Below are 21,791 nucleotides of genomic sequence, written 5' to 3'. Positions count from 1 at the left end.
CCTAGTTTATGTTAACGAGCCAAGAACAATCGAGGTGATTGAAGCTGTTTTTTGTTGTTCGAACGTTTAATTGCTACATAGGGGTTTTTGAAAATGAGATCTACGCTCGTTTGAGGCTTTTTGGTTAAAATGCTATCACTATTTTTTTTAAGCAGCTTATTGGCCGAATGAGTAATGCTCTCTCACACACAACACACAAAAATGCTATTGCTACACACACACACACACACACATTTACGTCACACATTTACGTTTCCCCTTGGGTGGATGGAGGCGTTCGTGAGTATGTGATTACCTCCAGACGGAAACGAACCCGTGCAGTACAAAGCTCTCCCTGCGCTGGGCGACCAGCAGGCAGCCGCAGACTCCCTCATCAAGCCCCTGTCCTACACGCCGTTACTATTTTTGTCAGACAATGTCAACAACCAGAAAACAGGAGGAAAAAGATGCTAAAGTATTGAAGTTTGAGGCCTTCATCGAACAAAAACTGAAGCCTGACCTTGTTCGGGTCATATCAGAGAGGTGGCTAAAATCAGATGCTTGTTTAGCTATGTCATTAAATTCGTAAAACAACAAAAAGATCAGATACCTTTATAGCTGTATCAATCTTCTAGCTTGATTGCGCATGATTCATTGTATGCAGGGACAAGGTGATGGAGCAGCAGAAGATATTGTATCCTTTTGTGTTCAAACTTGTATTCGAGTGTGGAGCGGTAAAATTTGCAGGTCGGTTTATATATTTCTATGGATTTGAAGCTTTTGCATGTAGTGCAATTTTCTAATCTTTAACATGCGCAGTAAGTGGTGTAAACTTTTGCAGTTAGCTAAGGCAACTGCTTCATATCTTTCAACTTACAGTTGGTGTCCATCCATAAGACAACCTGTTTGATCTAATTTCTAAGCCTACAGATCAGGGGCTTATTTTATGAGGCATTGATGCATTATTGCTGTTAATAAGCAAAGGCGACAATGAAGATACAAAATGGCATCAATAGTTGGCACGTAGGCACATTGATGAACCGAGATGGAGAAATTAAATACCCTGTGTCATAGATACTGAACAAATCTTCTTTTTTCTTGCAAGATAAATAACTTTATTTGGAGTAGTCAGTATTTGATATAAACCCAAGAAGATACATTGAGGTTCAGTATGGCTTGTCAAAGATGCAAACTAGCATTGACTTCAGACTTGCTAGAGAAGCTGTTTGTAGTTCTATTTTTGGATTGATGGTCTCATTGCCTACGTCAATTAGATTGGAAACAGATCACCTTTGAAGTTTCTTGCATACCAGCTTAATATGCTCTTCTGTCTTAGTATCACGATTCACTTGTATTTTATCTTCATTTCCATAGATTTATCAGATTCTTTTCAACATTTAAAGTTGTCCTTGCCACCTTGACGTGTGATGTACTATCTGCATGTTAATGCATTCATTTTTCAATGTTTGGAGCTATCCTTAGCTGAGATTACTCATCACAGCTCAGATTTGTCCAAGAATATCAAACTGTTGCAACAAAACCGATTCAAGAAGCTGAAAACCCTAGTAAATTTGGGCTCAGAAGTTTATGCACAAGCCGAAGTGTAAGTTAGTTTTAGGATTTTGAACATCCTTTGAATTCGATTTATTTGGTGGTGAAAAAGTTGGTCGTGAGTCTTGTACTTCTGTGTGTTCAAAGTTTCAACCCCTTTTGTAAGGAATAATCTTTGAATGAAAATCATTGGCTATTTGAGAGAGAGCTTAGTTGGTAGGCTGAATGCATGGTAATGGTTGGTCTTGAGCTCACTTCCTAGATTTGTATAATGATTAGGGAGAATTGAAGTTGCCTCTATAGGTTGAAAGTCCCAATGCATGACCATTGGTATAACATCAAAATCATAGTGTTGCGTGTATGATTGGTGATGGAGGGGATTGTAAAGAAACAGAAGATAAACACATATGTATATAGACACAAAGTGATAATGATAGACCTCAAAGGTGAAGAGTAACTCAGAGACAATGAACATGGAAGAAGAATGGAAAATGAATAATACAATGCTTAATGCAGTAAAGACACTGTGCAGGGTGCATACAAAACCTCAAATTTGTGTCTTTGAAAGAACTAGGGCAGAGAGATGAGCTAGATAGTGCGTCATACTTTGAACTGATCTTGAATCGTAGCAGGTAGCCTCCAAACAGTGACCAGCTGCTGCAAATGGCAGAGAACAGCTATGCAGGTTGCACTTTCCCAAAATTGTAGGGCTGAAGATGTCAATGACTGATCTGGTTGTGAAAACGACAGCAAACTGACAATGATAAGCTCTTGGAATGACTATGCAGGTGTTAGAGTGCAGCGATGCAAAAGTGTAGGACAAAGACTGAGAGAGAGTGAACACAGAGAGAGAGAGAGAAAAGAAAGTCTAAATGCAGAAAATCTGCAGTGTAGTATGCTGCATAAGAGTGCAAAAATATACACGGAGGCAGAGGAAATATGTGTGTCTCCGCCTTGAAGACCTCGATCTCTGTCAGCCCGAGCGCAGTCAATCTCAGCAGATAGATCTCAAGATCAGAATGAATCAGAGAGTGTGCCACCAACTGGCTATATATAGCTAAGAAACACAAAATTGCCCAGCACCAGGTCGACTGCAATAAATGTAGCCGACTGAATAAAATAATGAAAAAAACTATCCGACTGCAGCTGCTGATGTGGCATCCTGCTGACGTGGCACTGTACTCTGCTGTACGCTGTTGATGTGTCTACCTGCCCGGGACTGATGATGTGGCACCTGATAGATCTATCCGACAAATTTGTAAACAGATAAACCCTAACACAGCTTGTCCAGGGGATGACTCTACCTCTAACACCCCCTCTCAGAACTTGGACGAGACACCAAGCTGAGGGATCTGGAATGTTGATGAAGGAAAGCCTGGGGAAGTGCCTTCGTAAACAAATTTGCAAGATTATCCTCCGTCTTGCAGTACTCCACGTCAATGGTCCCATCCAGAAGCTTCTCTTGAATCAAGTGATACTGGATCTCATTGTGCTTCGTCTGGGCATGGAATATAGGATTTCGTACCAGGGCAATGCAACTCTCATTGTCACACCGCAGAAGAGTAGGAGTGACTAGAAACATGAAACAGGGAACGGGAACGGGGAACGGGGACGGGGACGAGAACGCCAAACCTAGGGAACGAGGACGTGGGAACGGGAATGGCATTTATAAAATCAAAATTCATGAAAAAAATTTAATATTTCACTCATAATCCATGTGGACTCTGGAGTGTTAAAACTTAAAACCAAGGTATATAATCCACAAGGACAAATCATTTTAAGTTTTAACTTTAAGATATCATGCATTATTCTAAAACTACTCATTAGAAATTGAATTGCAACTTACAAGGCTCAAGAGGTAAGCTATTCAATTATAAATAATAAAATTCATAATACATATGCCAAAAATGATAAAACAATGAACAATTAACTAAACTTTAAAGTCTAAGCTAAAAGAACATGCCTATGGTACCATTGCCAAAAAACTTAAAAGATTACAAATATGAAATTGAAGTCTAATCTTTGAAAGAACATGCTTATTGCCCCAAAAAAGACTACAAATATAAAGTCTAATCTCTAGACTGAAGCAAAATGCGGCATGCCAAAATAGCCCAAAGGGCAACTGCAAGATTGCAAGACTCAAGTACAAATATAATATCGGCATGGCACAACTGTCAACAGCCCAAGTGTCACACTGTCATCAATGATCATAATATCATATATAATGTAAATGTGTTATGCATCATGAGACTCGTGATAAGTAAACTAAATCAAAGATCATGATCATGATCTGAGGCTGCTCTAGCCACTCTTGAAGTGCGAGCCTCATCATCATGTGTATCATGAATTGTTGCATCTCCCTCAACATCAGCATGTGTCTCCTCTTCTTGTTGCATCTCCCACTCTGTGAATGGATCAGGCTTTGTTGTCATACTGTTACATAACATCCTCAAATTAGCACTAACGAATACTAGATCGTTTGCCCTCTCCACATCAAGACAGTTCCTTTTCTTTGAAGCAATGTGAGCGTATGTACTCCACAATTGCTCCAAACAAGAGGAGCTAACTGACTGACTCAAAATACGGACGGCTAGTTGCTGCAACTTAGGACCATCCGAACCATAGTTCTCCCACCACAAAGCTGCCCCAATCTTACAGCGATCCTCCTATGCATCCCCACAACCAAAAGAACCCCGAAAGGTCCTATAACATGAAAGCTGATCTCTGATCTTTCGTCTAGTGCCATGATCAGGCACTAGACGAGACAATATAAGTCTCCATGCATCCATAACCTCAGTATCATTCTCTTGACCCTTGCCCTGGAACTCAGGATCCACAACAAATGCAGCTGCATGCATGGGTGAGCTATAGGAGTTCCACCTCGTCACAACTAAATGGTGTATTTCCTCATACGTCTCATCATTTGGTGCCAACTCCTGCAACTTTTCATTCAGCCTATCCATAGCCTCTTATACCTTGCCAATGCAATGTTGCATAGCATCCATAACCCTCAATAAATGTACAATGGGTGATACCATAGCATCTATCAGCTTTACATCATTCCAAAAAGTGGAGTTATTTGCTTTCTCTAAGCATAAGATACTTGTAGGAGTATTTGCCAATGTTGATGAGGTAAACTCATCACTAAGAAATAACTGCCTCAAGGCACCACTGCATTCTCTTAAGTTGCCTAGCATCAAGAAGTTAAAGGCAAATCTGGTATCAGAGTATTTTAAAAGTGTCTTCTTCGACCGCAAAGAGAAGTGATGGCGAAGAAACTGGTGATTCAAAACAAAGCTAACCATTTGAGCTCCTTGCTCTATGACATGTGCAATCCATGACAGGTTACCAATATCCTTTAGTAGGTTGTTTAAGCAATGAACCATACAATATGAAACTGTGATTTGCGGATAATATCCCTGAATAATAGCACCTGCTGCCCTATTTGCGGGCTCTCCATCTGCAACAAATCCCACAACATGCTCTGGGCCAATAAACTCAACACCTGTAACCCACTTTGCCTGCAAGTACATCTGCTGACTTTCCTGTCCCCGATGCATCATGTGAAGATATGAAATACATTTTCCCACGAGAATAAGCAACCATACCATGAATGGATCACTTGCGTGTATTACTCCAACCATCAGTAATCAAGGAAACTCCATTTTTAGCCCACATACTCTTTCTAGTCACTGTTGCTTGCTCAACAAGGCGCTTTTCCTTGTCGAGCAAAGTGATGCGTAAGGTCTCTGATGATGGAGGTACATACGAAGGGCCATACTCACCAATCTTCTTGCATATCAATTTAAAATACTTTGACTTTGCTGCACGAAATTGAATGTGGTCATGATAAAAAAAGCGTGCCACTGACGTATCCACCTCTTCCTTCTTCTTGGGATTCCAACTAGCATCAAGTGTGCTTTGTCTACGTGCAACATGTGGCGTTGTTGATGCCATGGCCGATGCAATGCTTGCAGTAGGTGTGGAGGTAGCACTTCTTGATACTGACCCTACTCTAGATACATGTGATGGGGATGGTGTCACAAAAGTTGTAGGGTCAACTGCAACACGTCGTGGTCTAGATGCAAGATAAGCTTGTTGACCTGCTACACAGTCACGAAGCTCCCTTTGCTTCTCCAAGGTCACATTCGGACAAAACTGCACCTCTGAATTTGGCTCATGTAGGAGATGAGCTTGGACCTGATCATGCATAAATATTAAAATGGAACAAGTGGCAATTGGTAGTCCATATTCTAATATTTAAGTAACTTTGAAAAATTAAAATCAATAAAAATTTGAAATACAAATGCTCGGCTCAATGGATTACCTTGTTTGCTTCACTAGTTTGCTTGTATGGGCAAAGCTTGCAAGTCCATGGTCGAGATCCTCCAGCACTCAAAGGGCGGTAAGCATTTACTTCTTCCCACCATGACTAATCGTCAGACCTTCTTCCTCGACCACCAACCCGACGAGCGGGGCGAGAAGATGAAGCCATTTATGATTTCAGGCTGAAAATTGAAGGCTCAAGAGTTGAGAGAACGAAAAATTGAAGGCGGAAAATTGAAGGCTTGAGAAAAGGGAGAAGGCTCAAGAGTCGAGACTCACTCAAGAGTCGAGAGAGAAGGGAAAGGGAGAGAAGGGAGAAGAAGAAGAAAAGAGGAGAACTTGGAACTTGGAAAAGAACTTAGAAGAAAGACTCAAGAGAAGAGGAGAAGAAGGAAGAGAAGGGAGAAGGTTCAAGGAAGAAGGAAGAAGAGAAGGAAGAAGTGAAGAGAAGGTAGAAGGAAGAAGAGAAGGAAGAGAAGAAAGAGAAAGAAGAGAAAGAAGAAGGAAGAGAAGGAAGAGGTTGGAGGTGGAAGGAGAAAGAAGAGAGAAGAAGGAAGAGAGGGAAGAGAAGGAAGAGAAGAAAGAAGAAGAAGGAAGAGAAAGAAGGTGGCTAGGAGCAGGATGCAGGCGGGAGCAGGACGCATGCCAGGACAAGGCGGGAGTAGAGTGCGAACTGGGCGCAGGCGGGAGTAGGCAAACTGGGTGCAGGCAGGAGCAGAACGTGGTTCCAGATCGACCACGCAGGATAAGCGGGTGGCCAGCCGCAGGTAAGTTGTGTCACGTGGCGTTCCCTGTCCCGTTTCAGACAGGGAATGTTCCATCAATTGGAAACGCGGTCCGCGACGGTGATTCCACGTGCCGGGGACGGTGATTCCACGTGCCGGGGGGCCGTTCCGGCCGTTTCCTGTCACTATGAGTAGGACGAATCTGGGGGCAGCCAAGCTCCTCCAACAATCTCCAAAGCCACAGAACCTCACATGTGGTGGAAGATGCAGCCTGATACTCTGCCTCACTAGAAGAAAGGGCGATCGTGGGCTGCTTCTTACTACTCCAAGAAATAACACTTGTACCCAAGGTAAAACAGTAGCTTGTAGTAGACCGCCGGTGGTCCACATTGCCAACCCAATCCGAGTCACTCCAACCTGCAAGAACAAGATCTGAAGCATCTATACTTGCTGGATAAGAAATCCCTAAGTCAGAGGTTTCCCTCAAATACTGAAGAATCCTCAGGGCAGCCTGCCAATGCACCTATTTCGGTTCACTCATGAACCTTGCCAAAAGACCACATCAAAATAAAGATCAACACGAGTGTTGAGAAGCCAAATCAAGGATCCGATCAATCGACGGTAGCTGGAAGCATCCGTTACGAGAGAGTCTGAGTGTGAAGGCCTTTCAGTTTGGATCCATAGAAGTAGAAATGGGCCGACAAGTCTCCATCTCAAAAGTCACAAAGAGCTCCTGAATGTATCTCTGCTGAGAGATGAAAATCCCCCTCTGAAACTGATAAATCTTGTGACCTAAGAAGAAATGAAAAAGCCTGAAATTTGTTTTCACGAACGTCTGATGTAAAGCTGTCTTTGTCTCGTGAACCTTCTGTGCATGATCCCCTATCAGAATCAAATCATCAATATACAACATAAACAACACACCACCAACCTTGAAAGTGTGCACATAAAGTTGCGGATTGGCCTTTGAGCGTCGATATCCCAACTTCGATTGAAGAAACGAGTTAATCTTCTCGTCCCATGTACGCGGCGCTTGCTTGAGGCCATACAAGGCCTTCCTTAACCTGTAGACTTTCCTATCCGAGGATCCAAAGCCAAGAGGTTGCTCAACATAGATCTCCTCCTGCAAGTCATCATTGAGAAAGGCCGACTTCACATCCAACTGATAGACAGGCCATCTCCTATGGCCAGCCAAGGTAAGAATATTATGAATAGTCACAATACGAGCAGTGGGGGCAAAAATATCATGGAAGTCAATGTCTGGGCGCTGAGCAAAACCTTTAGCAACGAGGCGAGTCTTGTGCTTGTCCAAAGAACCATTGCTAAGGTACTTGGTCTTGAAGACCCACTTGATGCCAATCACCTTCTTGTGAGAGGGACGAGGTACAAGAGACCAAGTGCCATTCCTCTCAATAGTCTCCAACTTGGCTTCCATAGACTTCCACCAATGATCAGACTGCAAAGCCTCCTTTATTGAAGTGGGCTCTCGATCCTACATAACACGGGTCATCAAACAATAGTTAGAGCAAACAAGCTCCGTAGAATGTGTCTGGTTTCTCTGTGACCTTTGCGGTCCATCCTGCAGTTCCCACTCCTCAGGGACCCCCTCGATCCTTGAATCTCGGAGGTTGTCAACCTCTCCCCCGTTACTCTCATCTGCTGAAGACTCTGGAGCATCCACACACGGAAGCTCCACTGGGGTGGCCGGTGGAAGAGGACTCTGAATCAGAAGAAGAATCTCCATCAAGAGGCTTGGGCTCCAAAGAAAGTGTCTCGGGAGCCCAACTCTCCCTTGGATCTCCAAGGACAAGGTGCTCCTTATCCCCCTCTGTGGCCAGAACTTCCATGGCCAACACATCTCGGCTTGTGTAGACATTCCACTTGACAAGATCAAACAAATGATAACCTTGGGACTGGGAGTTGTAGCGAACAAAGACTTGTCGTCGGAAAGCCACCTCAAACTTGTCACGTTGCGTCTTCGAGATGTGGACATAAGCGTCACACCCAAAGATCTTGAAATAAGAGACATCAGATTTCGTCCCAAAGTAAGCCTCAAAAGGTGTCATCTTGTCAATGGCCGAAGTAGGAGATCGATTGAGGATGTGAACTGCGGTAGCCACTGCCTCGGCCCACAGAGACTGAGGTGTCTATTGGTGCTCCATCATGGTGCGTGCCATCTCGATCACACTTCGGTTCTTTCGCTCCAAAATGCCATTCTCTTGAGGAGTGTTGGTGTTAGCAATCTCCTGGTGAATGCCTCTATCTGCACAAAAACAAGCAAACTTGTTAGACACAAATTCATCACCCTTGTTTGAATGCAAGGTCTTCAGTTGCTGGCTAGATCGGTTCGCCTCAAAGAGAAGTCAATCCTTGAAGTGAGAGAAAGCCTTCGACTTCAAAGTCAAGAAATTGGCCCATGTCATCCGGCTATAGTCATCTACGATCAACATGAAGTACAAGCTCCCCTTCAGGGACTCGGTCCTCATCGGGCCACACAGATCTGTAGATACAAGCTCCAAAGGTGAAGTAGACCGCTGCGAAGCTTTGTTGGAAATCGCATCCTGAAGCAGTTTCCTACGAATGCTGGAGACACGTGGCTGATGGCTCACCACTATGTTTGGCAACCCTCGGACAAAAGACCCTCGCGACGCCTTCCGAAGGTATGCATAGTTCAGGTGGCCAAACCGAGCTTGCCAAATCTCAGACTGTGTTTGAGAGGTAAGAAGAAGTGAGGTAAGAGCTGTAGAAGACTTGAATTTGTAGATGCCATTCTCCTCATACCTTGCTGAGAGAACCTTCCTCGATCCATGATCAAGGACTCGAATAGTATCACTGTCAAACTCCACGAAGAGGCCAAGAGAACAAATCTTATAGACCGAAAGTAAATGATACCCCAAGCCTGGCACATGCAACACCTCGGATGTGTGGGTACCACCATATCCATTTGGAATAAGTTGCATCTCACCCCGCGCAATAATAGACATAGAAGAGGTGTCTCCGATGAGAATTTGCCCATGCGAAGGTCGCAAGTGGGCAACACCAACGGAAGGAGTCATGTGTTGTGAGGTACCACTGTTCATAATCCACTCTCGAGCCTGGGGAGCTGTCATTGCAGCATCAAAAGTCGTCGGTGTAGGGTCCTCAATGACCGCTAAATGTAGAAAAGTAGCTGATGAGGGTGCAGCCACCGCCCCAGAATCCTTCGGGTCCTTCTTCTTGGTGTCTTTCTTGTCTTTGTCGGGGCAATCCTTCTTCCAATGATTGGTCTTACCACAAATATTGGCAGGTCGATTCCTTCTCCTTGTCCTTCTTGGTTCGTTGTCCTCCTTTTTCTTCTTTTAGTCCTTTCCCTTCTTCTGAGAGGCTTGACCAATCAAAGCCTCCGATTTGGAAGCATTTTGTCCCTTCAACTGTTTCTCTTGGTCCAAGACCATAGGAACCAACTCTTCTCACTGAAGAGTCAACTCCCGCCCTGATGCAATAAGAGCAGAATAAGAAGTACCGAATCATGGTGGTAACTGGGACAACAAAGTGATTGCCATGTCTTTAGAGGAAATAGGCTTCCCTGCATTTTGAACCTGCATCTGAAGCTGTCGAAGCTTGTTGATGTGTTCCCGAAGCAAAGAAGATTTATTCACGGACAAGGTCCGCATTTGCACCTCCAAAGAAACCCTCTTCATCAAGGTCATCCAGTTGTACATCTGGTCGAGCTCCAACCATATCGCTCGAGCCACCGTCAAGTGCTCGATGTGAGCTATCATGGCTGTAGTGCAAGATAGAAATAGAAAAGATCGAATCCTTGCATTCAGTTTGTCCCAATGAGACTGGGCCTTGGTCGTATGAGCATTGGAAGAGAGTTTGGACTCATCTCTTACTGAGGTCCTAGTAATCTCCTCCATCACAGCTCCACAAGATCATAAGACTCTAGAATGGCCAACATCATCACCCGCAAGATGTGGTAATTGTCACCATCAAGCTTTTGATCCAATGGACGAGCCGGTAGGATAGGCACCTTCTTGTCCATGATCGTTTGAAACTCCAAATTAGTCTCTGTAGACATGTTTGCCTGCAATACCTGCACAAACGCAAAATCAGCCCCCTCTAACTGTGTAAACGTAGCCTGTTAGGGCTGGATCCTCTGTTACCCGAACCTTCTTCACCCATCGGAGGTGATGAAAAGGTACAATCTGTAGTAGAAGGCCTAAAACACAGCCTTCCTCCGCTTCGAACAGCAATAACTTGTAGCAAATTCACCAGCTGGACTCCTTTCCCGCACGCCGATACTCGCTTCAGCCTTGATCCGATGCACAGCCCTCCCGCTTGCCCTCGAATCCTGGAAACATAGCCTTGTGTTGCATTGGAATCTCTTCTTCAGGTAGGTTCAGCACTCAGTCAGTCCATCTTCACTGCTCTGATACCATGTCAGAGTGCAGCGATGCGGAAGCGTAGGACAAAGATTGAGAGAGAGTGAACACACACAAAGAGAGAGAGAGAGAGAGAGAGAGAGAGAGAAGAGACAGTGTAAACGTAGAAAATCTGCAGTGTCGTATGCTGTATAAGAGTGTAGAAATATACTTGGGGGCAGAGGAAATATCTGTGTGTGTCTCTGCCTTGAAGACCTCGATCTCTGTCGGCCCAAGTGCAGTCAGTCTCAGTTGACAGATCTCAAGATCAGAATGAATCAGAGAGTGTGCCACCAAGTGGCTATATATAGCCAAGAAACACAAAAACGCCCAGCACCAGGTCGGTTGTAGTAAATGCAGCCGACTGAATAAAATAATGAAAAAACTGTTCGACTGCAGCCTGCACTATCCAACTGTAGCTGTTGATGTGGCAGCTGTAAACGCCCCGAAACAATGTAGTATGCTTAACAATTATGATATTCGCTTGTTTTCGAGATTTAATATAAAAGAGAATGAACACTTAAAGCTGAAAATGAAAATTACTCATAAAATTACAGCCATGGAAATGTAAAAGTAATGGAGACAAGATTGAGGGTTGAAGATGGGCAAACCCCCCCCCCCCCCCCCCCCCCCCCCACACCCTGTATTTCTGCTCAACCCAAGTCCCTTAGGAAAGAGCTCAGTTACAATCAATCTGAGAGTGAGGAGAAGTAATTCTCACTCTCACAAGATCATGCAAAGATGTACAAACACACATGCATTATCTATTATGCAATGATAAGAACTGATTTCTTTACAGTATGAGAGAAGAAAGAGGGGAAATCAGCCTTTCTTCATCGTTGATCAGCAGTACATGGATAGGGCTTGCTTCTTGTTGCTAAAATGGAAGAAAGAGCTCGAGAAGGAGGTGCTGTAATGAATTTACAGACTTGCTGTCCTGTAAAACAGCAGTGATAGAAGAGGGAATATGGAGGAATTTGATAATGGAGAAGTGGGGGATGATAATGGGGATGGATAGGGCCAGTTTCTGGCTATCTGTGGGTGCTGTACATGAGTTTACAGCAAAGAAAAGTGATGCTGAATGAAGAAAAACAAGCTCTTATTTATAGGAGAGGGAAGAGCTAGTACAAAAGGGGAAAGTGGAGTAGCACAAGACAAGTGTCCAGCCACATGTCATGAGATGTGACAAGTGGTGGGACACTTGGAAACTTGTGTGACAAGTGTCTTGACACTTGTCTCTTCTCTATGGCCTTCCTTTTTGGGCTGAATACTGTCAAGAATAGAAACAACCAAATTTAGTAAGCACAGTCAGAGTACAGAATTTACTATTTTTAGAATGACATCCCTATTTTTTAGGACTAGCATTTTTAGGCTAATTCGAGGCTCCTAAAATTTAGGGACCCCCCCAATATAGGTGTCATATGAAAGCTTTTTCCATGTACATCGCAAAAACGGTATCAGAATCTTCATGTGACTTTCCTATGCAAAGAAATGTGCATTTCAAGCTTTCAGCTCACACATGCACATTGTACAAGCATTTTATGATCATGCCATCTTGTTGATTGTAACTGTCTGTTCTGGCGGATCTAGCCCAGACTTCAAGGCATCAATCCTTTTTGTGTGGGAGTCTAACCTTGATATGTGTGAGTTCTGGTCACAGGTGCCCAATCAGGCCATATAGGTGGAAGTGTGAACTATCTTTTCTCTAACCCACCGTGTGGGTCCACCATAACCTATGACCACTCATCAGTGGCCAGCTCCAATGCACTTTTCTTTATATCTAATTAGTGCAAAGGAAACAAATTTAATAAATCATTATATAGACAAATTAATGAAAAAGGATGCAAATTCTGTTTCTATAGAGTTGTGACAAGGGCTAGAACTGGTAAACATAGCAATGTAACCTCTTAAAGGCGATGGGAATTGATCACCGGCAGCAGTGGGAGGTTGGGCGTAGACCATATAGCAGTAGTCGCTTGAGGTTGGATAGCTAGTGGAAGAGGGTTGATGGCTGAAACTTGCAAGACAAGGTTAGATTGAATGGTGGGCAGCTTGTCTATGAATAGATGTAGAGGGATTCTTGCAAATTAGGGTTTTGTATGTGGGATATAGAAACTCTCTAGAACTGTTCCCTGTTTAATGAAACTTTTGGTAATTTACATGTTTTGGGGCTGTTTCAAAGAGTAATCAGTATGTAATGGATTTTTAAGCTCAACAATGCTTTTTCATATGATTGTATTTGTATTTTGTGTTTGAGTATTTCTTTACAGTTCTACCTTGACAAGAGCCTCGGATGTTTTGGCCATGACTTTGTGGCTGTCTTCACATCTTGTTGAGCATAGAGATGGGTAGTGTCCCCCCTTTCTCAAGGCCCATGATTATGCATACCTTCACATTCTTACCAGTATGGAGACATAGAGCTAGTGGCTTCTTTCTTGAGGTTGAGATTTGAGCACTATTAGATCACCTTGTCTATTGGTTCTTCCTTAGAGGTTTTCTTTCAAGTGGAATTCTTGGATTATAAGTCTCTTCTCCATCATTGACTAACTTTTTCCTACCTATTTTTTCTTGGGGATTCTATTGTGCTTTTGCTTGCCATACATTTAACAATTGTACATGGTGGAGCACCTTCTGGGCCGGAGATGGGTTGTTGACCAACCAAAAGTTAGTAAGTGCATTAACAAATATTTGTACTACATTAATTCCTAAACTTGGTCTCCATTTACAGCCCCAAAAAAGCATTATTGTATTATTTGCAATTTATGATGTGCTGTAACGTGTCCCTATTGGCTATCTAAGCACGTTTTAGCGGTCCATCAAGAAATGAATCTAAGCGTTGCCGCCCGGCACTTCCATGGAATGTTTCGGGGATTGTCGCCTAGGGTTTTCCGAGTCTGTCTCACAACGGAATGTTCACGGCTAAACCCACTAGGATCGACCTGAAATCTGGATTCCTAGTCGTCAAGGTCTCCTAGCAGCATTCTAGTGTCGAGTTTTGGACATCCTACTTTATGCAGAGATATCCTATCCGAAGCAGATCCATTCTGCACTTGGTTCAAAGAAAATGGGAAACGAGAGGGATGCGCTACTCAACCTCTCTGCCCGTAGGGCATAGTTCCATTCTAGTCCCCTAAAACGGCATGAATCAGGTTCTAACTTAACAATACCTAAAGTCAAACCGGCGATAAATCCTTGTGAGAAGCCTCCCAGTTCTCTGGGACCACCCTACCGTAGGTCGGACCCGTCGGGGATTCCGTCCTCCCACTTTCCTTGATAGCTTTAGTTTTCTAATTAGGTCCTATCACATTTATGTGCGATATTTAAAATCGGCTTCATTAATTAATCCTTTTAGGGCACAGGGTTCGTTCGTGTAATTTGCAGCACAAATATGAAAACAAAACAAGCAGTCCTTTTGACAAACAAGTTCCTTAACTTATCTTCAAGTTAATCTTTGTCTCCTGCCCATACAGGAGAACTATGTATCCCTTCTGTCCAACAGAAGTACTTGGTCCAAATCTTATGGCACCAAAATCTCCATCCTTTATCTAGAATAGGATCTTCCAACGTCTTAGATGTTGGGCTCACGGCAGTCTACAACTCCGTTCCAGACTTGGTAAGGGGTGTCCAGAGCTTCACTGACCCTGAGTGACCTAAGAGCGAGACACACTTTCTGTGGTTGGCCTTTTCACCACTCGACCTTCGGCCTGAGAATCGAGCAGTGCCCTTTTGGGGTAATCCACGATGCGATCTTGGAGATGATCCACCCGTGCAAATATTCTTCCTTAATTAACCAATTAAGAAGCAAGCATAATCAAGGCAATCAACCCTAATATCATCTTCCAGGAAAACATTACTTTATTCCCATGGCAACTTGTCATTACAGACCTCCGCCATGCATTTGCCATCAACACAAGCCTTGGAATATTTATCCAAATCACAATGCAACAATTAATTGATTGAAAGAAAAACATTTAGGGTGTTGTTCAATCAACTAACAAAACTAATTGTACTTTTCCCAAACAATATAAGAATAGACGCGATAATAATCCCATCACCTATTCGCTCTCCCCCCTTGGGATCAAAGAGCGATTCTATGCAAAATTTTCTTAATATTTGTATCCACAATTCCTAATGTTATTCTTTTTACGATTATGCTATTCGTAACCCCTGAGCGATTGTTCTATCAACGAATAAGCCATATGCAACTAAGTGTAATTAACTTCCCTTGATACATGCATTTTGCAAATTCTATCTTTCAAATATGTGAGAAGAGGTCTATCCCTTCCCGTGGCCTATTCTCGTCTATCATAGTATGGAGCCTAATGTATCTCATGCGAAAATCAAAACAAGTATCTATCAATTTGAAAATACATTATTTATGACCGGTACCACAATTGGATTGACACCGTAAGTAGACTCGAGATTAAGAAGGCATAATAGATTCGAGATTGGAGAGGGTAAGAGAAGATGGCCAAGTCGAGGATCGAGGTGCAGCCTCTCGGGATAACTCCTCTCTCTCTCTCTCTCTCTCTCAAGCTCTCTCTCACAATCTCTCGGAGGGGTATCCTTCTCTATACCTCTGTCTTGCAGCCTCTCGGGGTCTCCTTATACTCTCTTGTGCCTTCCCATGCCTCATATTTATAATGAATTTGAGAGGAGGGGATAAGACCGAGAACAAGAGTGGAGGGGCTCTTAGAAGACTCAGTAATTTGATGCTCAGACCATAAATCTGATGGTTGCATTGGCTCCAAACAGGGGGGTAAAACTCCAAGACACTTGACTAGAAAGTTCTCAATTCACTCCTTTTCTCTGTTCGAAGTGTTGTCTATTGCCTATAGACTATGATCGCGGCGCGCATGATTTCGCCAATCACTTTTTTTAATTTTTCTTTTTATAAAATTTCCAAAACTAACTAAAACATCACTTATCTTTTTTTAAAAATGACTTTTGGTTCTATCTTTTTAGGATAATATTTAAAATATACTAAATTTTTTTGCCCAAAAAATCTAATATCTTTGGACCATCCAAACTATACACATTAATACTAGTGATTAATAAGGCTCACAAGTCTCGTTCACGTTGTAACTTTCGTGAAGGGTGGCTATGTTCCTTGTTAATCCGAGGAAAATATCGGATTTATGACTCTCGATTTTTCTAAATAAAATATTTTTAATTAAATAAAAATTATTAGCTATTAATGTTAGTTAGTTTTTACCTTAGTTAGTCTTTAATTAGTAATCTTACTAACTTATTAACTGACTAACTAACTTTCGAACTAACCGACTAACTTTTATTGTGCGGAAATATTACATCCTCCTCCCCTTAGAGAAATCGAGATGTCCTCATCTCGAGAGAAACTAGGGAAGACAAGCATTAATGGGGCTTAGGGCCTGTGGGTTAGGACCCACCATGCATCCGCTGCGCTACTCTTAATGTTTCAGGTAGTGCAACTTATATTGTTACAAGAGTAGGATTTATTCTCAATATAAGTTGTGCTACATGTCGATTAAGCTTCTAGGATTTTTAGTCCTCTTGATAAGGTGTAGTGGGCTCTAGGTCTTCGTCTTCATCTGATTCCTCTATATATCCATAGACTGTACCGGTGTAGCTTCGTTTTCTTGGCGGCTCAATTTCTTCTGGACTTAGATCAGGGCAGTCTGCTTGGATGTGTCTTAGCTCATTACAATGGAAGCATTGACGGTAGGGACATCTCCTACGAATGTACCCTATCTCTTCGCATGTGTGGCATCTTTTACTCTGATGTCGGGAGTTATCTTTTTTGCAATTGCCCAATTTAAGTTCTTGGACGATTGGATTCGCTCGGAGTAATGCATCTTGCAAGTCTATTGGACGCATTGCTTCAAGACGGTGGTTCAGAGGAGTATTTAGGCCATGGCAAAACTTGGATACTTGTTATGCAATATCCATAGGTGGCGCATATTTTAGTAGGGTTACAAACTTTGAGTAGTAAGCTTCTAGGGTTAATTCCAGCTGCTTGAGCTTGAAGAATTCATTCATCTTCAAAGTCTGATAGGTTGGCGAAATGTATCGTTTGCGTACAACATCTTTCAACTGTGTCTAGGTAATAGCGGCTTCAGAAACACCTTGATCTTTGCACCATTGCTTCCACCATAACCGAGCCTGGCCAACTAACTTAAGTTTGGCTATCATTGCTTGATTGATAGCAACAGTTCTTAAAGCAGAGAAATAATCATCCATCAACTCAATCCATATCTCCACCTCTGCTACGATGTCTATCCCTTCTCCATTAAATTTGGGTGCTTTAATTTGCTTGAGAATGAATTTCTTTTCTTGCATGTCAACATTCGTGGGTGCAGAAGGTGCCTAACAATCATACATTAATTAATCATGTAATATTACAAAGTTTTGGGATGTATCTTAGAACCATACATTAATTAATCATACATTAATTAATCATGTAATATTACAAAGTTTTGCTCTGATACCAATTGTAACGTGCTCGCCTATTGGCTATCTAAGCACGTCTTAGTGGTTTATCAAGAAACGAATCTAAGCGTCGCCGCCCGGCACTCCCATGGAATGTTCCGGGGTTTGTCGCCTAGGGTTTCCCGAGTCCGCCTCGCAACGGAACGTTCGTAGCCGAACCCACTAGGATCGATCCGAAATCTGGACTCCTAGTCATCAAAGTCTCCTAGCAGCATTTTAGCGTCGGGTTTTGGACATCCTACTTTACGCAGAGATACCCAATCCGAAGCAGATCGATACCGCACTTGGTTCAAAGAGAATGAGAAACGAGAGGGATGCGCCACTTAACCTCTCTGCTCGTAGGGCATAGTCCCATTCCGGTCCCCTAAAATGGCGTGAATCAAGTTTTAACTTAACAATACCTAAAGTCAACCCGGCGATAAATCCTTGTGAGAAGCCTCTTTGATACCAAGTGTGATGGTCTGGCCCTTGGATACCGGCTCGGGACCCCCGGGGCAGTGCCAGACCCTTCCTCCAACTTTGGCATTTTGACCCCTCAACACGTCACGGGGCACCCCAATACATCATTTAACGCGACATGGCACATAACACGCACAAAAAGATATGTACAAGATAGCTGGAGCATAGCAAGGGACTTTGTCACGGTGGGTGGGTGGAGCTATCAACGCGCTGCGACACGACGCCAACACCGTGGGTGAGGGAGCTACAAGAGGAGGCTTCTCACAAGGATTTGTCGCCGGGTTGACTTTAGGTATTGTTAAGTTAGAACCTGATTCATGCTGTTTTAGGGGACCGGAATGGGATTATGCCTTACGGTTAGAGAGGTTGAGTGGCGCATCCCTCTCGTTTCCCATTCTCTTTGAACCAAATGCAGTATGGATATGTAGGATGTCCAAAACCCGACGCTAGAATGTTGCTAGGAGACTTTGACAACTTTGACAACTAGGAATCCAGATTTCGGGTCGACCCTAGTGGGTTCGGCCGCGAACGTTCTGTTACGAGGTAGACTCGGGAAACCCTAGGCGACAAACCCTGGAACATTCCATGGGAGTGCCGGGCGGCGACGCTTAGATTCGTTTCTTGATGGATCGCTAAAACGTGCTTAGATAGCCAATAGGCGGGCACGTTACATGTGCATAGAACAAATGCCCAACTCTTATCTGTAACTAGGGCATGGGCATCAGTTTCTTGATTATTCTTCGTCAGTTCCTTCTTTCCTCAGCCCTCTCCACTTCTGTTCATACCCTGAGACGGAGGTCATCTCAGTTCATGGAGGTTCCCCATGTGTTGTCCAGCTTGGCGACCATCAACAGCCTTTTGTGTCAGTTTTCTCCTGCTGGCAACTCATTTTCAGACCATGGTGACCTGCTGTTATTCAGCCCTGATCTGCATTTTTCTGTGTTAGGGTTTTCTGCACTAGTTGACGCCATGTGCAGCGTCCTTCATACTGTGTTTCCAGGTCTGATCTGTCTGCTCAGCAGTATTCTTCAGCCTGGTACTGATTGGAGCTCAAAATCAACTTTCTCACCGGTGGTTTGCCCTGCTGGAGATTCTCTGACTGTTGGTGATATCATCCTTCACATTATAACCAATCATCAGCCCTCCCTCTGCTGTGTTTTTGGTGGATAGATGCATTTGTGCGGCAGACATCATCAGAGCAGCTCTCCTATGCCATTCACAGCTCCCAAGGACTGTCTTGCTCCCTCTATTGCTGTACATCATATTTCAATGTCTCCTCAATCCCATTGCCTTGAGGACAGTGTTTCGCTTCCTCCATTGAGCATCTTCATCCATAGGTGCTGCTGTCTGATTAGTCAAGATAATGGAGTCATCTTTGAGGTCAACTCCATCATATCAACATGATTCATCCAGCAAGATTTAGTGTTCATCATTCTTCATTCTTCTTCTGTGCTTTTGAGTTCTCTTTGTCAAAATGTTTGCCGTATAGTTATGTGGTTCTCCCCACAAACCCTACTGTTTCTCGATAATCCCTTCCCATATTTCTATATGAATGAATATGAGAGAGAGAGAGAGAGAGAGAGAGAGAGAGAGAGAGAGATTATGAAAAGAGAGAGAGAGAGGGAGATGTGTTTACATCTTTAGGATCTAGCCCACACTTCTAGGCATTAGTCCTTCTGTAAGCGAATCTAAGCTTGATATGCTTGCGTTTCGATCATTGGTGCTCAATTAGGTTATATAGGTTGAAGCGTGCACTATCTTTTCTAAACCCTTTTGTGTGGGTCCACCATAACTTGTGACCACTCATCGGTGACCAGCTCTGATGCTCTTTTCTAGATATCTATGAATTATAAAGGAAACAAATGTTAGACAGTTATTTCTTGGACAGCAGTATGGCTACAGTGCCACGTCAGTAGAGTACGGCAGGGTGACACGTTAGCAGGCAGTACAGTGCCACATTAGCGCAGTGTCACGTCAGCTGGCTGTTCTCAGTCGGACAGCAGTTCTGCAGTTGGACAGTTTTCTGCATTATTTTATTCAGTCGGCTGCATTTAATGCAGCAGACCTGCTGCTGGGCATTATTTCTTGACTGACTATTTATAGTCAGATTGTGGCACATTCTCGGACATTCATTCTGATCTTGAGATCTGTCAGAGTTGGTTTGCTGAGACTGACTGTGCTCGGGTTGACGGAGATCGAGGTCCTCAAGGTGGAGACACATGCACATATTTTCTCTGCACGCGTGTATATTTTTGCATTCCTATACAGCCTACTACATTGCAGATTATCTGTGTTACACTGTCTCCTCTCTCTCTCTCTCTCTCTCCTCTCTGTGTTCACTCTCTCTCAATCTTTGTCCTACGCTTCTGCATCGCTGCACTCTGACATGGTATGAGAGCGGTGAAGACGGACTAACTGAGTGCCGAACCTATCTAAAGAGGAGACTTCAGTGCGACACAAGGCTGCGTTTCCAGCATTCCAAGGGCGAGTGGGAGGACTGCGCATTGGGTCAAGGTTGAAGCGAGCATGGACGTGTGGGAAAGGAGTCTAGTTGGTGAATTTGTTGCAGGTTATTGTTGTTTGAAGGGGAGGAAGGCTGTGTTTTAGGCCTTCTGCTGCAGATTTTACCTTTTTATCGCCTTCGGCGGCGGGTGAAGACGGTTCGGGCAGCGGAGGAACCAGTCCTAACCGGCTGCGTTTACACAGTCAGAGGAGACTAATTTTGCGTTTTTGTAGGCATTGCAGGTGAACATGTCTACAGAGATTGATTTGGAGTTCCAAGCGATCATGGACAGGAAGGTGCCTGTCCTACCAGCTCTTCCATCGGATCAGAAGCTTGATGGTGACAAATACCACATTTGGTGGGTGATGATGTTGGCCATTCTGGAGTCTTATGATTTGATGGAGCTTGTGGTGGAGGAGATTAACAGGCCCTTGGTAAGAGATGAGTTCAAACTCTCTTCCAATGCTCGTGCGGAATTGACCAAGGCCTAGTCTCATTGGGACAAACTGAATGTTAGGATATGTTCTTTTCTTTTTCTGTCTTGTACCACAGTCATGATAGCTCACATTGAGCACTTGATGGTGACTCGAGAGATATGGCTGTAGCTCTCACCAGATGTATAACCGGATGACCTTGATGAAGAGGGTTTATTTGGAGGTGCAGTTGAGGACATTGTCCGTGAATAAGTCTTGTTCGCTTCGGGAACACATCAACAAGCTTCGGCAGCTTCAGACACAGGTTTAAAATGCGGAGAAGACTATTTTCTTCGAAGACATGGCGATCACTTTGTTATCCCAGTTACCGCCACGATTCGGTACTTTTTATTCCGCCCTTATTGCATAAGGGTGGGAGTCGACTCTTCGGTGGAAAGAGTTGGTTTCTATGGTCTTGGACCAAGAGGAACAATTGAAGGGACAGAATGCTTCCAAATCGGAGGCTTTGGTGGGTCAAGCCTCTCAGAAGAAGAGGAAGGACCAAAAGAAGGATAAGGACAACAAATCCAAGAAGGACAAGGAGAAGAAATCGACTTGCTATATTTGTGGTAAGACCGGTCATTGGAAGAAGGATTGCCTCGACAAAGATAAGAAGGACACCAAGGACATGAAGGATTCTGGAGCGGTGGATGCACCCTCATTTGCTGCTTTTCTACACTTAGCAGTCATTGAGGACTCCACCAAAGACTTTTGATGCTACGATGACAGCTCCCCAAGCTTGAGAGTGGATCATGGACAGTGGTGCCTCACGGCACATGACTTCTTCTTCCATTGGTGTTGCCCATTTGCGACTTTCGTGTGGGCAGATTCTCATTGGAGAGAGCTCTTCTGTGTTTATTGCTGCGCGGGGTGAGACGCAGCTTATTCTAGATGGACGTGGTGG

At 43.6% G+C, this 21,791-nt stretch overlaps 1 protein-coding gene across 4 annotated transcripts in view; it reads left to right on the top strand.

Annotated features, from left to right (window-relative positions):
- The first annotated feature begins 204 nt into the window (after positions 1–204).
- The window catches only part of LOC148018034 (uncharacterized), a 35,925-nt gene continuing 14,338 nt past the window's right edge, over positions 205–21,791 (top strand). For 2 of the 4 annotated variants that reach the window (XM_087661170.1, XM_087661169.1), the window contains exons 1-3: positions 205–522; positions 644–673; positions 1,481–1,582. In XM_087661170.1, the coding sequence (XP_087517296.1) occupies positions 416–522; positions 644–673; positions 1,481–1,582 (239 nt within the window). In that variant the 5' untranslated portion in view covers positions 205–415. The remainder of the gene's footprint in view (positions 523–643; positions 674–1,480; positions 1,583–21,791) is intronic. The other 2 variants (XR_015687619.1, XR_015687618.1) reach the window with 2 other exon arrangements.

This window comes from Lygodium microphyllum, chromosome 21 (assembly GCF_053477565.2).
Source record: "Lygodium microphyllum isolate KBCC chromosome 21, Lygodium_microphyllum_v1.1.10, whole genome shotgun sequence".
NCBI classification, from domain to species: Eukaryota; Viridiplantae; Streptophyta; class Polypodiopsida; order Schizaeales; family Lygodiaceae; genus Lygodium; species Lygodium microphyllum.
Note: the sequence above shows the minus strand (reverse complement) of the source record. Positions and strands in the feature narration are given on the sequence as shown.